We start from the raw sequence: 21462 nt of genomic DNA on the forward strand, positions 1-21462 counted from the left end.
TGATTCAGAGTTGTAACATCCTAAACCAGTAATTGCAGTACTGGGTGAAACCCTGTCTTTATATATGCAAGGCTTTCAAACCCTGTTCCTTTCCAATTCCATGAAGGCAAGCCCACCTTGCCTGTGATGCTGATGGCTGTAGCAGCAGCACGGCTGGATGTTATGGTCCAGATCTTCTGCAAGAACAAGACCCACAATAAAGGGACCAGCAAACTTCTTTCCATCTGGTTGCTGCTCTAGCAGTGAGCAGGGTCATAGAACTAAAGGTGGTTGCTCAAGCAAGTGCTCTGAATGTCGGAGAGATACCCTGGATTAAGAGCCCTGTATGTGCCAACTGTTGTTGAGCTCTTTGCTCCAATTAGGTAACAAGAGACCAACTAGGTGAGGGAAAGCCAAATGCTTGTGAACAAAGAAAGTGCGACCCCAGGCAGGGAGACTGCAAAGTGAGGTGGTTGGCAGCCTGGTCCTAAAGCCAGCGGGTGCCTAAAAAAACCCTGGAGGAAGGGCAGCAGAATGGGGCTGCAGGGTGTCAGAACAAAGAATTATTTCTTCCCTGTTTTAAAAAGGACGTTTAATGAGAAAAAAGATCTGGACCACAACATGCAGCAGTGTGAAATAAACCATTTTGTTTGACCTCCTTCTCTCTCCAGCCACTCATGTACTTGCTGCACTCCTTCCTAAGCAGGGCCTCTGTTACCACTGCAAGCGCAGAGATGTTGCTGACTTGGAAAGCAGTGTGGAATTAGGTACAGCACTTCTGCAAACAGATCATCAGAGATGCATTGTTCAGCAACTGCACCCAGGGAGCCAAGCATTTTATCCCTGTGATTTGGGGCAGAGCTCCCTCCTACTCTAAATTTCTGCAGTCACCAGTGGCACCTCTGGGACCCTTGAGAACATTTAAGTAGCCCTCTCATAATGTTGCCTCTGCTCCCCAGGAGTGCTGATAAACTTTTCTTTGCAAAAGGCTTTATCTGGAGCTGAACCTTTGTTTTGCCCAGGCAAATGGTTACAGCACGTACCCCTCCCACTGCAGATACCCCTTCAGGGTGCTGTGCTCCCCCATTGTGAACACCCTCCCCAGCATGCCAGCCTGGCAGGCAGAAGGGTGGAGGGACACCCAAACCTTTAAAACATTTTGTGCCAATTTGCAAGAAAGCAACAAGGACAATTGTTATGAAATCTTTGCCAGATGGGAAAGATCTTCACCAAGAACTCTAGTAAATCTCTAGCCATGTGGAAAAAAACTTCCTTTATGTGAAACTGTTGTAAACTGACTCCATAATCTGACCACTTGCCCGATGAGAGGCTGCTGAGCCCTGTTTCTGATCCTGGACACAGCAGTATAAACAAGGCATGATTTGATCAAAGTCACTGGAGCAGCAGAGGGGGATGCACAGCATGACCGTGAGGAACATCTGGCTTGATGCAGTAACAAAATCTGGACCAAGTGGATTTCAAGCATCTCCCATTTGCAGCTATTTTAGTCTATGAGAATATAGGCAATATCTGTAGAGATATTCCTGAAATGTCTGAAAAAAACAAGGCCACAATGCCTTGTGAGAGACCCTACTGGGCACAGTGCTGTATGCACAGACTTCGGAGTAGCAGAGCCCAGAACAGCTTACAGCAAAGCATCTAGCCAGATCCAGGTTCCCTCACTCAGGAACAGCTGATTTCAGCCGAATTAACTGTGTTAATATGAAAAACTTCTTGTTTACAGGTGTTCAACACTGAGATTATTTAAAATGCCAACTAAGATATTTTTTTTTCATGTGTCACCAGACTGCATTGCCAAGTGTCTCATCACAAAAAAGCATAAAAATTCATGCAAAAAAAATGAGTAACATTTTTGGCAGGGCAGGGCATTGCAGCATTGGAACAGAGAAATCTTGGAGGAATCGAGACAAACACACAGCTGGGAACTGAGAAAGCTTCGCCAGCCACTCACTGTGCCCATCCCAGATTATTTATTTGCAGAATTCCCGAAGGCAGGAGGCTGCCGGGGTAAGAAGGGCGAGGGGGGTGGAGAACCCAGCAAAAACCGGCTTCAAACAGCAGCCTCGCAGGCAGACAAAACCAAGCATCCTTCGACTAAGAACGCCAGCGCGGAGATGCGGGGCGGCAGGAGGAGGTGCGAGGCACGGCAGGGAGAAGCGGGAGGAACGGCTGCTGCCGCTGCTGCCGCTGACATCACCCCGGGACGATTTACATTTCCCGACGTCACTCACAAGCCCCTGCGGCCGCAGGGGAGCGGGGATGCTCCGAGCAGCCCCGGCTGCTGTCGCGCCCCCTCCGCGCCCCCAGCTCGCTGCGGGGGGGGGCCGGGGCCGGGCCGGCGGCGCGGGCGGGGCGGGCCGGCGGCGCGGGGCCCTTTAAGAGGTGCCGGCGGCGCGGGAGGGCGGCACAGGCCGGGCGTGCATGGAGCCGCGGCCCCGCCGCCACCGCAGCCGAGCCCCGCGCACGGCCCCCGGCGCCAGCGGTGCCCCGGCCCGCTGCACCGAGCCCCGCTCTCACTGACGGAACCCCGCGTCCCATCACACCGAGATCCATTGCACGGATCCCCGCACCCCGCCGGGCGGACTCCACGGCGCGGAGCCCCGCATCCCACCACGCCGGGATCCACTGCACGGCGCCGCTTGCACGGACCGCACCACGCCGAGTTGCACGGCGCGGACCCCGCCGGGCGGACCGCACGCCGCGGAGCCCCGGACCGGCGCGGAGCCCCGGACCGTCCCGCATCCCGCCGCCGGACCCCATCGCCCCGAGCGCGCCCGGACCGCGCTGCCCGCGGCGCGTCCCGGCGGTGCGGCGGGCATGGCAGCCGGGAGCCGGCCCGGGGGGGCCCTGCTGCTGCCGCTGCTGCTGCTGCTGCCGCTGGTGCTGCTGGTGCTGCCGGCGGCGGGCGGCGTGTGCGCGGCGGAGGGCGGCCCGCTGGAGCCCTTCGATGCGCTGTACGCCAGCGGGGTGGAGGCGTACTACGGCGGGGACTTCGCGGGCGCGGCGCGGTGCCTGGAGCGGGCGCTGCGCAGCCGGCGGGAGCTGCGGGCGGCGCGGCTGCGGTGCCGGCGGCTGTGCCGAGCGCAGGTGCGGCTGGAGGCGCCGGGCCCGGGCGCCGGCGGGGACCTGCCCTTCTTCGGCTCGGTGCTGCGGCGCGCAGACTGCGTGCGGCGCTGCGAGGAGCCGCGCCTGGGGGCCGTGTCCCGCCACCGCGCCGCCGAGGAGGTGCGCGCCGACTTCCAGCGCAGGGTGCCCTACAGCTACCTGCAGCGCGCATACATCCAGGTAGGCACCGCCCGGCCCGGCCCGGCCCGGCCCGGCCCTCCTAGCTGCCCTCTCCAAAGGGTTACCCGCGCTTCCAGACCGAATATCCCAGCTGTGCCCCCTCTGCCATCTCTGTCAGCCGTCCAGGTGTGGTCCCCCCAACATTCTCACTGGTGTGTGTGGTCAGTGGTCATGGCCAGTTCTTGAGAAAAAGAATCCTGGATAGCAACGTGGATTCTGTCCAGCTTTGGCTCACCTGTGCCTTTCCTGTTTTGTTTTGGGTGGCTTTTCTGTTTGCTTTGGGGAAAGGATGTTTTTGTTTTAGTGTAACATAGTAAAATTCTGAAAATTGTCTGCCTTCCGTTTGCAGAGAAAAGCCCCCAGAAACCCCTCAGTAACCCCCCAATGCCCTCTGCCAGAGGTGTTTCCCTTTCAGACAAGCTGAACTGATTCCGTGTTTCAGGAGCTGGGACCGTATGTGAAGTTGGAGGATATGTAACCTGTGCTCCAGGAACCTGATGGTCGTTATCCTGATGTGATGTGAAATACTTCACAGTATTTCTGCAAAGTAACACTGTGCAGTCAGTATCTGGCAGCCACTGACATCCTGAGTATCATCCTCTTATCCCAGTAACTTCTGCCTTATAACTGGTAAAAAACATGAGAAAATGGTGTTACTCTTTGAACTTCCTTGCCAAAAAGAAGAAGAAGAAAAAAAAAAAAAAAACAGAGGAAAAAAACCCAAACAACCCCCCCACCAACCCACACCATGATAGTTAATGGTGCTTTTCTTATTCATTCAAGACTTGTGCTCTATCAAGCCAGCTACCTGTAGTAAGTCTTCCTGTTCATGACTAGTAAGGACAGAAACTGTGGGAGTTTTGTTTCATGCCAAGCTGAATGTTTAAAGCATTTCTGGAACATCTCCCTCTGGATTTCTGCTTTATTTGAGCCCATTCATAACCTTTTAGTTGCTTTAGGCAACTTAATAGTTGAAGACCTGCATAGCAGAGCACAGGGAAGGTGATTCTGCTGAAGTCCATTTCCAGGTGGAGAAGCAAATCCTTTCCTAGGAAGTTCTGGTGCCTGTGGTGCAGTGCTTACACAGCCACACATCAAGGAGGCAAACCATCAGCACTCTGAAACCAAGTGGAAAATCATAGCTATATTGCTTTTTCTATGCTTCCTTTTCTGTCATTGCCTTAATGTCAGTTTTACAAGTCAGGGACTAGAACTGCACTGGCTTAAACTCTAGTGGCCATGTGGTGCATAGAGTTCCTGAAAGAAATCCTGGGAGTGAACTGGAACTGTAATTTGGCTTGTGTGCAATGCCAGTACAGCTGATGGTCCTTACTATGAAAGATGCTCTATGTAGTGTCAGCATCTGTGGGAAGTGACACAAAATTTGTCATGCTAAAAATTAAGTGATTTCTTATCCTGATTTCAAAGCTTTTTCCAGACTCACTGATGTCAAACTCACTGAAAAACTTTCATCTAACAAAGCATTAGGGTGTTTGTCTTCCACTTCAGTAAAATTGATATATTTTCAGGCTCCTGAGGTTGACTACTACTACCCAGAAGATTTTGGGGTATGGGCTGTTCTTGTAGGTGTGCTTCTACTGAGATTGAGGTTATTTTCCTCATTTAAAATGGTATTCTGAGCTTATCAAAGCAATGTGTTGAAAACAGGCCTTTTAAAATTTATTTTATGTGTGATTCATCTTAATTTGCTTTTGCAACATCTGAGGATTTTATGTTCATGCTAGCACTGATTTCACTGCTCTCTGATGGAGTTGTGGATGTTCTCGGTATTTGCACGGCTGTCCGGGTGTCAGGCACTGGAGCCAAGGGAAGGTACTCTTTGACTAGATTTGTTTGTGTTTTTAATACCTTTTTCTTTAACCCTTTCTGATGCTCTTGGGTTTTGTAAGCAGCACTGACCAACCTCATCCCACAGAGCACCCTGCAGTGATTTGTCCACGTCCTCACCTGGCTGCTGCCTGTACCTGAGTTCTGCTCCCAGGACTGCCCTTTTGCTCTGGCTCAACAAGTCTGTGCACAGGAGAAAATACCCCACTTGGGATTTGCCTGCACTTGCACCAAACACGAGGTCTAAAGTCATACACTCAGATGTGAACCACCCCTGAGTGCCAAGGCTGAGTGCCAAGGCTTTGGCATGTTCCCTGAGGGTTGGGATGCATCAGCTCCGCTCCCTCTGGGTTGACTTTGGCTGCAGCATCTGCTCAGCATTTTGTCTGAAAAGAGGAGCTGCAAAGTAGGGCTTGTGCAGAACCTTGCCTGCCTTGCTGTGGGTGCACAGACAGGCTGCACAGTTCTGGGGGTGGCCGTTTCACCCTCGTGTTTTGCTCCTTGAAACCCAAGAGGAAATGAGATGAGGTTAAAAACCCTGTTGTGTACCCTGTCCAGCTCCTCCCCAGGCTGCAAGCTGAGGCCAGGATGCTGGGCAGTAATACAGAGGACTGGGAGGATGGCAGGGTTTGGTGACATTTGTGGTTTGAGAGAAGAGGAGCAGCCTGGAATGTTCTTCCCACCTCCCACTCTTGCTGACCTCGTGCTTGTTTGTTTCTCAGGAGGGGAGAAACACATCCCTTCAGGAGGGAGTGACAGAGCAAGGAACAGATGAAAAAAATCGAAGGGTTTGGCTCTTGTGCAGCACTTTGAAAAACGGTGCTGAATATACATGAACTAATTCTTGCAACACTCCTGTGGGGTAGGAAAAGCACAGGCTTTCAGTTCTGCTGGACAGATGCACAGCCAAACATTGGCCAGCACTGTGTGTGCCTCTGCTGTTTTGGGAGCAGCAGGGCTACCCAGATGCCCTGGGAGCAGGAAGGGCCTCCTGCTGCCTTCTGGTGCCCTGGGAACAGGCTGGGGTCTGCCACTGCCTCTGGTCTCTCACTGCAGAGCAAGCACCAGCACAGCCTGGCCCAGTTGTGATGATGTAAATGAGACTCTGCAGTGAACTGGCGGAAAAGTGGTCCTAGAATTGGAAGTTTTGGACTTCTTTTGCTTCTTTTTTTTTGCTTTTTTGGGACTTTTTAAACTGGCCAATAGCAACAGCTGCACTGGGCTGCATTGCTCTTGCTTCTGAGCAGATGCTCAAGATATTCCTGCATAGAGTACTGTAAAGGGGCAGGGAGGTGATGATGTGTGTAGTGAAATACCAGTGCTATCCCTCTATAAAAACACATTCTATCAGCCTCTGATGTGATCTTCCCCATCATCCTAGCAATCATTTCCTAATTTATCTGTACTTTTCTGAAACAGAAACAGTGGTCTTCAGAAGACCACTTTTCTATTTCACAGATGTGATCTGAGTGTTTCTGGTGACTCTGGCATGATGTGAGGGCAGACTGGTGCACTGCAGGAATGGGACAGTTTGTGGATTCAGCTGAAGGTTTCTGTCAGCTTTGGACTCAGGATCAGGCTCCTGAGGTTGACTGCAGACTCTACAGACTGTAGACAAATTGCATTGAACAAGCAGCCCAAGTCCACATGCATTGGTAAGACTTCTTTGCAGCTTCTCAACATGTATTTAAGTAGGAATACTCCTCCTTTTCCTAGGATAGCTGATATTTTCAGGTAGTTTGGAAATATCCTGGGTACAGCTAGCTGAGGCAGTTAGGGTGGGATGGGTTTGAGAAGGTGTGGAAACAGAAGGAGATGAAAACATGGGATTTAACTCTTGCGGTGCATGTCTTGGGCTCTCCAGCCCACAGTGAAAAGGTTCTTCAGTGGGTTTCTGCTGTCATGTCCCACAGGCAGGACAGTTTGCCAAATGCTGCTGGTCTGCTGTGTACTGGCTGCTTGGTCGTTGTCAAAGAAATACCCTCTAGGCTTGGCAGGTGGGTGTGGTGGGATCTCTTTGCCCTCTTAAATATTTTATTAGTCATGTCCTCTCCTTGCTTTGCTGCTTTAGTCATCTTTTTTCTGTAAAAACCTAGCCTGCAGGCCATGATGTTCCTAACCCTGCTTTTTGGAGTTTTTCTAGCTCTGAGAGTGAGTGGAGGAGGAAATGTACGCAACGTACACTGTGACAGTGTTTGCTGCTGCGAGCTGCTGACTCAGGAGCTGTGTTGGAGCTTGCTCTGGATGGTCTGCCATGAAGCCTGTGACAGAGCATTACTTCCAGTCCCTGGTCTAACTCCTGAAAATCAGCTTTGTCCAAAAACAAGTAACCTGGAAAAGTTGATCACTGTCTCAATTGCAAAACCAGGCCTTGTTTCTCTTCTACCTTACCAACCCGCTCCTTGAGGTCTCTTTCCTTTGTCTCATCCTGTTTCCAGCCACAGCATTCCCTGGCCTGCTTGCTGGGTAGATGGCTATAGTCTGTTTTAATTTTCTCTGGATATTGGTGTGCTTTTGCTGAGCACTTCCTCCCACTTTGTAAATACTGACTTGCAGTGGTCTTGTCTTCCTAGTTGCCTGAATGCCCCGTTGCACATCAGTGAAGCATGGCAGGAATCGTACATATGTAGTTTGTAACCACCAGCCTTGGATCTCGATGAGTAAAAGCCTTTTAGTCTGTGCTTCAGTTTAAAACAATAAATAAAACAAGTCCCCAGCATGTTGGACATTGCTTCTCTCTTAGTAATGCCAGATTGTAGGTGGAGCAAAAAGGGCAAGAATCTGACTATGTCTGGCTTATTCTGTTTTTGTCTTGAGTCCCCCCTTGCCATGTCTGAGATGTTCTTCAGTTCTGTTAACATCATGACTTCATGTGTTGCAAGCATAAAACAATAATGTTTAGGTTTTCCGTGTTGTAGGAGAGGCTGTTTATTTTTTCTTTAAAGCTGTTCCTTTTTTTAAAAAAAAAGGTCTTGTTTGGGAAGAACTTCCACTTTTGTCTTCACTGCCGGGTCTTCCGCACTGCAGCAGATGGGGCAGTGCTGGGGGGGGTGTTGCTGGGAACATGTCCTTGGGTCACACCGTGCTGTCCTGCCCACCCACGCCACCAAGATGTCTGAAATGCAGCACAGACACAATAATCACTTGATAAAAGACCACGGAAGAGCAACAAAAGGGACAGAGTGGGAGCCCAAACTTCAGAAACACTTGTGATACAGATAATTGCCCGACTCCACTTCTGCCTTTGAAAACTCCCTATTTAAGAGGATCCAGACCCAAGGGAGGAGAGTTGTGTATGTAAACCTTGGCCTTTAACCTCTCCAGTCCGATTGTTCTGCCCTCTGCCAGTGCTTGTGTGATCTCTCCACCAGCCACGTTTGGGTGTCTGAGTGCCTGTACCAAGCCTCAGCATGGTTGTTGAGACACCTCCACCAAATTCTTTCCACCTCCAGTAACTACTCACTGCTGCCCATCTCTGTGTGTTTCACAGGGCCAGAGACTTTTGTCTCCTTGACAGACATCTGGATTACCCACCTAGGGATTGTGGAGTAATTCTGGATTCACACCAATGTAGTTGCTTAGGGAATTGGTTTGTTTCACTCAAGGACTGCTGTTTTCCATGAGCATTTTGCTCAGTTTTCCTTCGTGCCACAATGCTGCATGGACCTAAGCAGATAATGGGGTCCTGTCTGGGGGTGAGCTACAGCCTTTGGGGTAAATATGGTTTCACTTGCAGCATCTCGTGGGCAGTGACACAGAATAACGTGTAAAACCTCTTAATTTAAAGTCTTGGGGAGAGCAGCTATTTCTTACCACAGGCACCACCTGTCCTGCAAGGCCTGCCTGTGCAGTTGGTCTTGTTTTTGCAGGATTTATATGACATCTCAGACAAAGACCTATAGTAAAAGATAATCATTATTATTTTGTTTTTTACTATTAGTAGTGTTTATTTATCTTCAATCTTGAGAATTGGTATTACTCAGATACTGGATAAATAAACAGATCCCAGAATTAATCTCTTGGAACGTCTCTTTATTTAGATTTTCTGAGAAAGCATTCCTACTCCTCAGCAGAGGATAAATGTTAGTGCTCAGAAAGTTAAAATTATTTAGGACAAAAATAAACTCAGTTTATGGGGATGGAAAACTCTGAGTCTTGATGGTTGGGTCAGTGTCCTGGGTTTAGAGCAGGATATTTAGTCCTGCCTTAAGCCTGGGACACTGACCCAGCTGCCCCTGCTCCTGTTCTCGCTGACCATTTCAAATGAAATGTTTCTAAAATGTTTTGAGTTGAAAGTATTGTCAGAGATGGAAGGAGGTGACCCAGTGATTCAATTCTGCTGCCAGCAAATGCAGACCAGGCAGGTCTCAGTGGTGAAGGTGTCTCACTCTCTTCAGAGGAGACTCAGTCCTGACTTTTTGGACTTGACTATGGGCTGGTGATATACTAAAAATTAGAGTAGCTGGTTGTAGTGATTTTCTGCTGGTTGGTTTTGTTTTGTTTTCGAGTATTTGGGTCTTTTTGTTTTTGTTTTTTTTTTTTTTTAATAGAGCAAATCCAAAAGCAAAACTCAGTTGTTTGCAGTTTGCCACATCATTTCAACTGGTAGTAAATTAGAACAGCTCTGCCCAGCAAATCAGGACACAACCAGTAAACACATACTGGTCTCAGACCCACTAAGCTCATTTCATACGGCCTAGTAATCATCCATTTGATAGCCAGTGCTGCTCTTTTTGTCTTGCCAAATTCCTCTTTCTCACTTCATGGCTATGCAGTCGTGCCAGGGCTTCAAAATACACTTGCAGTGGGTCTCAGTCTGCAATATTTCTCAGTCTTTTGGAGAAAATAAGGTAAGCCTGGATTCCTCCTTATTTCTTGGCAATCCCTGGTAACGTGGCTTGGATGATGGATGAGGCAGGTGTGACTCATATGGTTTGAGTGGATTTTTTGAGACGTTGATCTAAAGGCCTCTCAGTGCACGAGCTAGGTTAATGTCCCAAGTGGAACAAAACTGGGCACCAGTTGTGCAGGAGAAACCAGATTCCTTGCTGGGATGTGACCCAGGAATCTGTTCCTTCCCTGTTCTTGTATCTCCTTAGTTTTTTGTGGTTTTTGCACCTTCCTCTGCTGGCTGCTCCTTGGCAGAGCCTTGCTGCTGAACTGCCCCGTCCATGCGCCTTGGTGTGCTGGGATTTGTTAAGTGGCTTTTTGTGCTGCCTGTTAAATCTCATCCATACGTCCGAGAGCTCTGCTCTGGCCTCTGCGGAGCCCTTTTGTTGTCCTTGGCCACAGGAATAACAAACGGCAGCTGATGATGAACTGCATGTGAGTGAGCAATGCAGTTTAGCCCTGCTAAGCAAACTTATGCCCAGTACTCTCTAGTTGTGGCTGAGGTTTCAACAAGGATTATTCTCATTTCCTTGTACAACTGGTGACTTCATCGTGGATGGCATGGGCAGTGGTGAGAAACCATCGTGTCAGTAGCAGAGCCATTTGCTGCTAACCTCCTGAGCACTGTTGGAGCCTTGCTGGCAGGATTCTGGGCTCAAAGCACTGCTGGATGTCTGGAGCAAGGAATTGAGGGGTTATTTATCTTAGTTTTTTCCTTTGGAGGTGGTATGAATTAGTCATTGTGATTGGGTTTGTTCCCAAGGAGTAGGAACCCCTGTACTCTGCACAGGGCATATTTCCATGTGTGTAGTCTGGACTGAGGCCAGGCTGAGTTTGGATAAATCAGTGTGAACCCGGAGTGACCCAGCTGAGGGCCATGGAGTGTCTCTGCCTTAGCACTGGGATAGCTGAGATCAGGACTTGGCCTGTAGTTTTCAACAGTAACGGATGGCAGGAAGGAGGGCACGAACTTCCCTGGATGCTTTTGTTTCCAGCCAACATGTCAGCAATAAGGTATTGACATTTTTATTTCTTGGCCATGAGCTGGTGATGACTAATGAAGGCAGGGGGTCTGCCTGTGGGTGGGTTCAGGCAGCAAGGAGCTGTACCTCATCAGCCTGTACATCCCAACCAGTCCTTCTCCTTTCCATGACAACTGGTCAGTTAAACAGACCCTCCAGGGCTGACGTCAAGGGTCGGGGATTTGGCCACCAAATAATTACAGTAACAAAAATAGCATCGCTTCCCCACCCCTTCCTTCCCACATGATCCTGCTGAATCCCAACTTATAAATGTCCTTTTTTTTTCTTTCTTGGATGAGAAGCAAAGCCCACATGTATTAGCTGGAACATATGGCAGGCTTTGGCTGCAGACCATCAGCTGTGAAGGCCAAATACTCACTTGTAACTTCTTGTTCACTTAAAGAAAAAAAAAAAAGAGGAGAAAAACACGTTCTTTCAGGATTGGATGAAAGGCTGAGTTGTGCTCGTGCTGGGCTGGGAAGCAGATAGGGTGTGGGACCATGCCGACCATCCTGTGGTGACAGGGAACGTGTCCCCTCACAGCATGGAGGTGATTGGCTGGCCATTGAAAGGTGGCCTGGTGGCAGTGGCCACTGTCCCGTGCTCCCTGCCTTAATGCTGGTTCTTGGGTCAGGCAGAGTTTGCAGACAGGCTGCTCGGGAGAATGTCACCAGTACCAGAGGTGCAGAGCAGTCAGCAGGTTTTAAGTGTGGGTTGGCCATGGGCAGGAGAAAATTCTGTATTTGCAGCACTAAAGATTTTATTAAGGGTTATGGGAACATCTGGGAGGTCACAGAAAATTAGTGAAGGAGAAGAAAATGAAGGGACATTGTCAGAAATGGACTGTCTGCACCACTAGAATGTACCAGTATACCTGAATAAAAAAGATCAGAAAAATCACAAAAATGGTTGCTAGACACTGACATGCTGCTTTTCACCATGGATTTTCCAAAGCAGCTGCAGTGGTGGCCTTGATCTCACATCATGTCCCTGCAGAAAGATAAGCCTGAGACTCTGCTGTGTCCTGTCAAAGTTAGAGGTGGGAGCACATGAATCCACAGAGCCTTCTGCCTGAAAAAAAAGGGTGGGCAAATCCTGCCTCAAAGTATTGCAGGTAGGGCAGTGCCTAAACCCACAGCTCTGTGAGGTCAGGGCTGGACTCCAGAGGGTGCAGTGGGGAGATGTGCTGAAGCTCAATGCCCAGGGCTGCGGGTGCAACTCCTTTTGAAGATGGAGCCAGCAGTATTCCTTTGCAGGAAAGATCCGTGTAGTACAGAGAGAAAGAGGTTGGAAAACATCCTTCAAAATATTTGCCCAAGGTGTTTCTGTGCCTGCCCAGGGACTGAAGCACAGTCTGTTGGTTCCCTTGCTTGGAAAGCTGCTTTTAAAGTGGTTTTTTGCCAAGGTACTGCCTGTTCTCAGGTTTATATATATGCTGGGGCATCTGTGACCTGAGTTACTCTGTGTCTTTGGAAGCAGAAGAGAAACTGCAAAGTTTCATTGAAAGAATCTGAAAGGAGAAGCACTGACTTGTGGTGTTTCACTGTCCTGCTGCTGGAAAACACTCCCCATCTGTGGCTGCCAACCTCATCCAAAGGATCTGTGATGAAGCAAAATATTTTAGTGAAAGGGAAGAAAATATGTTGTGTCTTATCCCCATTTTTCTTATTTATGGAGCTGCTGGTCTCTGTGCTGCAGGGGCTGAAAATGGACAGGAGTTTTCTTACCTGTGGGCAGCACTAAACCTGGGGATGTGTTTGCAGGCTGTTGAGCAAGAATTTGAAATGCACTGAGCTCCAGAGGTGGGTGAGGAAAGGCTGTTTGTGTAGAGGGAATTCATGCTGCTTTGGGAGAGACTTTTATTGCATGGTGATACAGAGTCCTGATCTGTGCTGCTGAGAGCAGGTGGTTGGGACAGGGTTTGCTGAGTGAGTGGTGCTTCTGCATCTTGTGCTCTTCATAACCTTGTTACACTCAGCACACTGTGTAGGCACTGCAGGGTGCTGCACTAACTGCAGATCCCATTGTGGGCTGCTGGGGAAGCTGGTTACTACTGTTCCCTTTGCTTAAATATTAATGTCTTTCAGCAGTTGGTGGTTCCTTGATTGGCAGTCCTACTCTATTTTCTTTAACATAAGTGTTGCACCCTGGTGTCCAGGTGGCTCTGCTGCTTCTCTGGAGTTGTCACTCCAGGGTCAGTCACAGGCTCCTCCAGCCAGTTACCTTGGCTCACTGGTGTGCACCTAGTAAAACTTGGTTTCAGCTTGGATCCTGTTACAAGGCAGGAAAATAGCAAATAAAACAGTGATGTGCCACTTTAGGAAGCAGCTTGTCCACTCAGCTGTCAACTTCAGGTCCCTTCTGTGCAGCCTAGGCTGGGCTGCAAGACTGTGGTAGCTCACTGCAGGCATGTCCTGTGTGTTGTGAGGATACAAAGGACATCCTCGGGCTCCCCCAGAGCTCTCCCCAGGTAATGTTCATGTCTGGGCTGTGGTCTCCAGCTGAGTTACAGCTGAAGCCTGGCTCGGACAGGCTTCATGCAGCACTTTTGCCTGCATGGGGGAGCCAAAACTGTTGCACCCCTGTCTGCCATCAGCAGGACCTTTATATGCTCTCCCAGCTGCCCTTCCTGCTGCTGGAGTTTGCCACCCAAACTGGCTGAATCTTTCTCCCTGTAACCTGAGCATTCCTTGACCAGACTCACCACCTTATAAAGGCAGATCCTACGTGCACCCAGTGCTTTAGTGCTGGGTTGAGGTCTCATTCCTGTAGCCTCAATGACTTGGATGTCACAAAAGCACACCATGGGACATCAGCACCTGGCTGTTCCCCAGTGCCCCGGCATAGTTCAGGCCTGGATGCTGGGAGGGCTGCAGCGAGCACTGTGGCAGGAGGCAGCTCTGCAAGGCACTGCTTTGGAGAGAACAAGGCTTGTAGCTCCCTGATGGCCTGGGATGTTCAGGACAGATTCAGTTTTGGCAGCTGGACTCTCCCGTGTGATAGCTGACGCTCTGGGAGTTGGAGTAGGCTATGATTCTTTTCATGTTGCCAAACTCAGATCGGAGCTTAACAAAAGAGATTTTCCCATCTTGGGAGACTCATTCCAGCCTGATTACTTTTTGGGTTGTTCAACAGAACAGTCCCTAGAAAATTACTTTTGCACTGTAGCACAAGGCTTCCTACAGTGGTTTTTTTAACTCCAAATTACTGTTCCTTTAATCACTGTGCTTCTGTTTTCCAAATATATTCTTGGATCCTTGCTGTGGAATCTGGCTAGATTATTGACTCCTAAATAAACCACTTATAGCCTCTACTCTTTTTTGAATCAAACCAAACCCGGTAGAGAGACCTGAATAAGCATTCATCTGGACTTTTTCTTTGAAAGTTAAAGTTGTCAGTGAGTTGCCAGCTATCAGTACACTCAGCTATTTTGAAAAGCACAGTGTAGAAGCCATAGCGTCCTTCATGACGCTTTTGAGAAGTATTAGATAGTGAAAGTTTGCATGTTTCAGGCTTATTGTTTACATTCCTGTCCCTTTGCTGCTGTTTTACATGGTGGATATTACAGTTCAGCTCCTACGTGGTGGAACCCTGCTCAGAAAGGGCTCCAGGTCCTTCGGGATCTTCTGTGCTGTCTTTGGGGTTGCTTTGGTATTGCAGCCAGCCTGTGCTGAGTAACAAAGTCCTGCTAAGTAGGATTGCCAATTGAGCTCTTGCATGCTCTAGGTGAGTGTCACAGGCTCTTCTCACATGCACAGATGTGCATGGAGCTGGGGAGATGAACAGGAAAACTCTCCTTGTGTTTGCCTGTGCTGCACACCTGAGATGGGAGGGAGTGCTCAGGTATAAGAGCCAGCAGTGCTTAGCCCCTGAGTGAAGGATTATTTCATTGGGGTAAGAATGTACTCAAGCCTAGGAAGGATTGTGTTTGGAAGTGATAAGGATTACTGTGCTAAGTGAAACAGAATGCTGGTGGTGCTATCAGTGCTTTTAAGTGCCGGTTTGCCAATGGTGCAGCTGGGTCAATAGTGCAGTATATGAATCACTTTACTGTCCATCTCATTTAAGCCACTTAATGACAGCTTTGGAACTTATTCTCTGCTATTGAGGGAGAAGAGGTAAGCCCAGACAGCTGAGAGTTCAACCATATTTAATTTTGCTCTGTTTGCTCTTGAGTCCTAGGTTTGGAAAAGTAAAGATTGCAGGAAGACAAGGAAGGGACAATCTGCTTTTCTTTTTATAGTGTTTCCTCTGTGGCAGGAGGATCATCAGGCGTTTTGGAGGTTATCCTTGTAGATTCCCCTTTTGCAAAACTGCAGTAGAATTCTGGCTGTGCTGTATTCTCCCTTTTATGTGCCAGCAAGCTTGGCCCTCTGCTCTTATCTACACTTAGTGCTTTAGCAGTCCTGAGCACAGAAAACTAGATCTGCTTTTGCTTAGCATTATGAGCCAAAAAGCAGCACTCGGTTATCTCTTGTTTCAGAGCCAGGGTGCTGCTGAGTGCAATCAGAGACTTTGTCCAACCAGTGATGGGTGACAGCAGAAGGATGTCAGTGCTAGGGAATTTCAGACAGAGATATGTACCAAAGGCTGCTGAAAATAGCAGGGTTTGAAGCCTTCTGAGCTGCACACTTTGATCTTGGTCCATGCTGAGGACAACTGCTCTGACTGGTGGACTGCACTGTAAGTTGGTGATGGATTTAGCAGAGTCCTCACAGGTGTCTGGATTTGAGACCTGCTGGTATTAGCAATAAAACTGTGTAAAATATGTTATGGTATGGGTGTATCTGTCCTTTAATCTGAAAGCACTGAGATGGAGGTTGTTAGGACAAATGGAAGGGAGTGTGACGCAGCTTGTGCAGAAACAAAAAGAGCTGAAGCGGTGCCTATACTTGCCGTGGACTTACATCTGTTCTAGTGACTCAGGTTGATGCCTGATGACTTACTAAAGCACAGCTGTGCATTGAACCACGTGTGTTGAATCCAGCCTGTTGGGTTTTCATTCTGCACAGCGCTCAGATGAGATCTGGCAGACCTCAGGCTTAGATGTAGCAACCGCCTGATGGTCACAACTGTGTTTGATTTGGGAGCGTGTGACCCAGACACCGGGAACAGTCTGTGAGGCAGGGCAGGAACGGCTGGGTTTGCTCTAGCCCAGCACTCCATGCCCTGATTTGCCCATCTGTGGGATGAGTTTGATGTGCAGTAATTACACACCAGGCACTCGGCATTGTAAGACACGACTGACATCACGTATTTGGGGAATGTCAGATGCGCCGCGTGGTGTCCGTGCTCTGTGAGTGAGCTCCAGCGGGAAGAGCACACATAAACAGTAGCAGATTAATTAAAGATGTCCTGTGCTGCAAAAGGCCAATTATGGAGCGGTTTGCTCAGAGTCAGTGGTGCTGCCTGGCTTGTTAGCAGGACATGAGCTAACTGTCCCCTCAGAGGAGAGCGGTCATACAGCAGTGACAATTCACTGTCACAACTGTCCTGCACATGAAAGAGGAGACATGGATGTCAGCCATGCAGGTCCAGGGCAGGTCAGCTTCCAACATGACCCTTTGTTAAAGCTCCTTCACAGGCAGCAGAGCAGTGTCTGTGTTCCATACAGCAGAAATTCACACTCAGGTGTTCCTTACTACATTTGCAGGGATCTTTCTGACTTCAATACCTTCAGTATGTTTTATGCCAGATGCTTTTCCTTGAGCTGCTGCTGCTGCTGTTTAAAAGGCCCTCAAAACCTGATAATATCCCTGGGATCTGGGGGAAATTGAGCATTTCAGATGAGTGGGAGTCCTAAATCATTGCCAGGCTGCAGAATAATGGTTCTCCTTGTTTTGGGTCTTCAAAGCCTGATAGGATCATTGTAAGAAATGTGACTCAAGGGTTTTCGTTGGAGTAGTTCCTGAGTTACAAACATTTTCTGGTTGGGACCTGGACTGAATGTGGAAAGCCAGCTGCCGTGTCCAGGGGCAGCAGCTTTCATTTCACAGGACACATCTGGCTGAGGATGAAGTGTCCTAAATGTTCTAATGTCCTAAACCCACTCCCATCCCTCTGTCACACCACTGCCCAGTGCCATAAATCCCATTTTATAGCTCACCATATATTACTCTGGGAATCTGTTCTACACACATCCCTATTTCTTTCTGGTTTCTGGCGAACCTCACCAGCAAGACCCTGACCATCAGCATGAGCTACTGCAAGGAGAGTCAGACCCATCAGCCATGGGGCTGAGCAGGACTGACAGCTCGTCCTGTCTCAGCTGCGCTGTTTGAGGAGAGTTGCTGAGAGAGACTCTCCCTTTCCAGCAAGACTTTATCTGTTTTTCATATTGCTTTACTTTAAACAAGCAAAAAAAAAAAAAAATCATTACTGGAAAAATAATTATTACAACATCCACTGAGATTTGTTTTGGAAAGTTGATACTCTGCTTGATTTCAAATCCATGAGGTGAACTGAAATTTCAGCTCTGGAGCATATTTCGGTTTGTCTTCCACTCATGGGAGAGTGGAAAGAGAAGTGTAAGCAAGAAAAGTGGGGCAGGGAAGAGAAATGGCAAAGGGATCAGGGGAAAGGAGTCACAGCATCAAATGTGTTTGGCAGACTATTGTGCCAAACTGGAAGAGAAGGTTGTGGGGATGTCATATTGAGGGGCATTTGCCTGTACCAGGGTTTGAGGATGATGAGTAGCGATGGGTTTGTTTGGAAAGGAAGAACTTGCCAAGAGGTTTGATTTGAACTTCTTCCTGCAGAAAACTGGAGCAAGAGTTCATGCTGGGACTGAAGCAGCCAGGCAGGCTCACTGTGGCTGGGAAAGAGGAAGCTGATGGTAGTACCTCACAGGCTCTCGACCCTGCACAAAGCAAACAGCTGCTGTTCATGTCTCTCAGCTGGTCACCTTTGCAGGTTTTGAAGGCCATGAAGCTTTGCTTCCACTGCTTAAAGCCTGTGTGCCAGGTGTCCAGAAAAGCCAGCACTGTCTCACAGGGGATTTGGTCCTTCCTCAGGAGGGACTTATCCTCCAGGCCTGTAGGCAGAGAGGTTTAACCAGGGTTATCCTCGGGTAGTGTGCATTGGGTTTTCTCATCACTGAAACATGTCCAAAATTTTTTATTATTTTTTTTTCCTAGATCACACTAGATGATTTCATGTTTACAATAGGACATTGGTCTTCAGCAGCAAGCATAGACACATGTCTTTAATGAGCTACAGAGACATGGATTGCTGCAGAAGAAAATTCGCAATGGAGCTGATTGGTGTTTTGCTGGGTCCCAGTTTAGCAACTGGGGGTGTCTTAGCCAGTCCATAAACACCTTTTCTATTACAAAGTGAGGATTCCCAAGAGCTTTTGGCCTTTGCTTTAGCAAAAGGAATACACTTCCCTGGCATGGGATGCAGTACCCTCTGCTTTACCCCAGACATACATCTTTGTATCCAACCTCACAAGTGTTAGTGTGTTAAACTGCTGTGTGATATCTTCCACAGAGCTGGGCAGGGAGGCTTGTAAATTTGGGAGATCTTGGAGCTTGCTTGTGCATACACACTCGTATGCACTCATGGGTGCAGAGCTTTAGGAATGAGTGTAACAGTTGTATTCCTTAAATCTTTCTTAGTACCCCAATAGAAGAAAACTTGGCAAAATGTGGCACCCTGAATTTGTAACTGTTTGCTTCTTTGTTCACATTTGCTCATATCGCTGGAGGAATGAAGTCATTCATTTGATTTGCCCTGCTGCTTCACACTCCTGCTTATGAATGGCTGGGACAAGACTGGGAGTATGAATAGCCTGGCTGCATGTGGTTTGGAAAGACGTGTTCACTTGCACATTGGTGTCCAAACAGAGTAGCTGGCTCTGAAATCGTATCAGTAAGGCTTTTGAGTAACTTAAAACCCTTCTCATAGATGCTTTGAATTTCTTCCGCTCTGACATTGTGTAAGCCCCTGTTGAAGTTTCATGACCTCAGTAACCACAGAAAAGCAGCCAGCCTTTTCACTGAAACCTTCCCCACAAAGGTCTGGATTCATTCCCCACCCCCCTTTTTCCTTGAAGGCAGAGCACGGCTTATTGTAGTTTAAATAACAGGGGAGAAGGCCAAGACTGCTTATGGATCTGGGTGGCATCATGCTAAAGAAGTAGGAATGTGTCCTGTCCCCTTGCTGTCTCTGTGCCACTCTGTACTAAATATGGAAGCTGACCTGTATAATTTTCAACATAATTAGGATATTCAGTACTTTCTTTAGAGCAGCTTATAACAGACCAGTCCCAAACAGCTGCTGTTTCATGGGCCATTCTTGGTATTTTCTGTGCTTTAAATAACTTCAGAGTTTCGTGATGTGCTCTGGTGAGACTTTTCCCTACTTTCTCTCTAGAATTTGTTCCAGAGCCTTGTGTATTGAGTCAGTGATTCACCATTGGGTTAGCAGGGCATCATGGTGTGAGCAGTCACAAGATTCTCTATTGCTTCTTCTCTTAGGGGCAGTATTCCTGGCAGAGGAACTTCAGCCCTGCCCAGAATGGTACAAGTCCTCCTCAGCACAAATATCCCCTTCCCACATTCACTAACCAGCCCTACCCAGGTTGCTTCCAGCCTGATTCCTCCTGCTACTGGTAACATAGATCAGAACAGTTCCCCAAGAACAAAAAAATGGGGTTTTTGCTTATTTTTTATCTCATCTGGTTTCACCCAAGGACACAGTGACAGTGTATGTCACTGCTATGTAGAGAGGCTAAAATATCCTGTTAAAAATTTGAGGCAAACCTCTGCCAGCAGCCACTACATGGAGCTGCTGAGGACTTTTCCTTGCTGTGGAATACTGCTAGAATTTGGGAAAGATTTTAAGTTTTGCCTTTTTTTCTTTTTGAGTGGCCTGACCCCAAAAAAACTGAAATCAATGTCAAACTGAACATCAAGTGAAAAGGTTTCTTATTTGAACCCCCCAAGTTCCCAGTTTAAATCAAGTCAAGTTCCACTAGCTGATGCTTGGAGAGGAAAAGGAAAGACTTTTTTAGACACCAGGCAGTGCATTATATGTGCCTCCCCAGACACTCTCATTTTCAGCCTTTTTTATATTCAGACACCTATAAAATTAAGGGATTATTTTCTTAGGCACAAGATCACGTCTATTTTCAGAAGCACCCAGTTCAAATGCTGCTGGGGGAATCAGTGCCAGGCAGCTGCTGTTCATTTCTAGGGAATTTAAGAAAAGTTCACAGTGCTTAGCTGATGTTTTGTGTTTAGTAAAGCCTTTGTTTTCTCCCTCCAAATTTCATTAATCACATTATTTGTTGCTAAAGCAGCAAGGTAGCTATCAGGCAGAAATGATTGATATTACTTGCTCATATCCAATACAGAGTTGTTGAAGCATGAAAAGAAGATGAGAAGACTTCTCAGTCCTGAGAAAGAAATGCTGTTACTTCTGGCTGTGCTGTGGGAGGTCCAAGGCAAGAAGTTTACCTTAGCTGAGCAAATAAGCACAAAACCCCATCTAACAGCTTTTCTCTTTCATGGTGGTTATGTTTTCTTTTCCCCCCTCTAACTAATGATTTTTTCATGTGTAATCTGCACAGAGCCAGTGTGTGATTCTGCTCTGTGCTAGAGGATGGGATGCTCAGAGGCAGTAACAGGTGTACAAACTTCTGGAGTTTGTTCATCTCAAAGAGCCTGCAGTGCTTGCACTGGTGTGGTAAATAAATTACTGAGTGTACATGTTCAGCAAGGTGAAAGCAGCAGTGAGAGTTCCCTGCTCTTGGTTTGTGCCCATGGTCAGAATCTGCTGGGCATCAGGCACTCACCACCCTGGTAAGATGAAAATATACGAAGGCAGTAGAAGTGTTATTATGTGCTTTGCCACAGATCACACCATGTCTTGTTAGAATTACTCAGTTTAGAAGACTAAAAGAGCCCAGTAAGTTGTCTTCCATAGAAAATGTTGAAAAAAGAAACCAAAAAACAGTACATGCCAGAAGGATGGCAGTGGGAAATGGGCTGACAGGGCTTCTCTCTGCCCTGCTCTGGACAGCACGAGTCTCTCCAACGATGTGAAATCCATCCCTTTCTTAATTTTTTAATTAATTTCAGTGGTGTAGCTATTCAATCTCCTGTGGAGGTGGGAGGGTTTGCTCTGCACATTTTCATTGCAGGTTACTACAAAAGGAAGGAGGCTTCACCACACCACAAGGGGTGCTGAGCTGTGTGTGTTGGCAGGAGGACAAGGATTATCTCTTGTTAGCAAGCTGTGAATGGTTGATCTAAACGTGTTGTTGTGAATTGACACCTGTGATTCATGTCCTTCCCACTCCAGGTGCTTCCAGGCTCATCAGTACAGCCACTCTTGGCCACCCTGTGATTCTGGTTAGACCTAACCAAACCCACAAGTGGGGTGTGAGGGGAAACAATTCTTGGTGCACACA

The 21462-nt window shown here is 48.0% G+C and overlaps 1 protein-coding gene across 1 annotated transcript in view; it reads left to right on the forward strand.

The window, feature by feature from the left end:
* The first annotated feature begins 2420 nt into the window (after window positions 1–2420).
* P3H2 (prolyl 3-hydroxylase 2) overlaps window positions 2421–21462 on the forward strand; it is a 65553-nt gene continuing 46511 nt past the window's right edge. The window contains exon 1 of the mRNA XM_069024294.1: window positions 2421–3285. Within this exon, the coding sequence (XP_068880395.1) occupies window positions 2818–3285 (468 nt within the window). The 5' untranslated portion in view covers window positions 2421–2817. The remainder of the gene's footprint in view (window positions 3286–21462) is intronic.

The sequence above is a fragment of the Aphelocoma coerulescens genome, chromosome 9, assembly GCF_041296385.1.
Source record: "Aphelocoma coerulescens isolate FSJ_1873_10779 chromosome 9, UR_Acoe_1.0, whole genome shotgun sequence".
Lineage (NCBI taxonomy): Eukaryota > Metazoa > Chordata > Aves > Passeriformes > Corvidae > Aphelocoma > Aphelocoma coerulescens.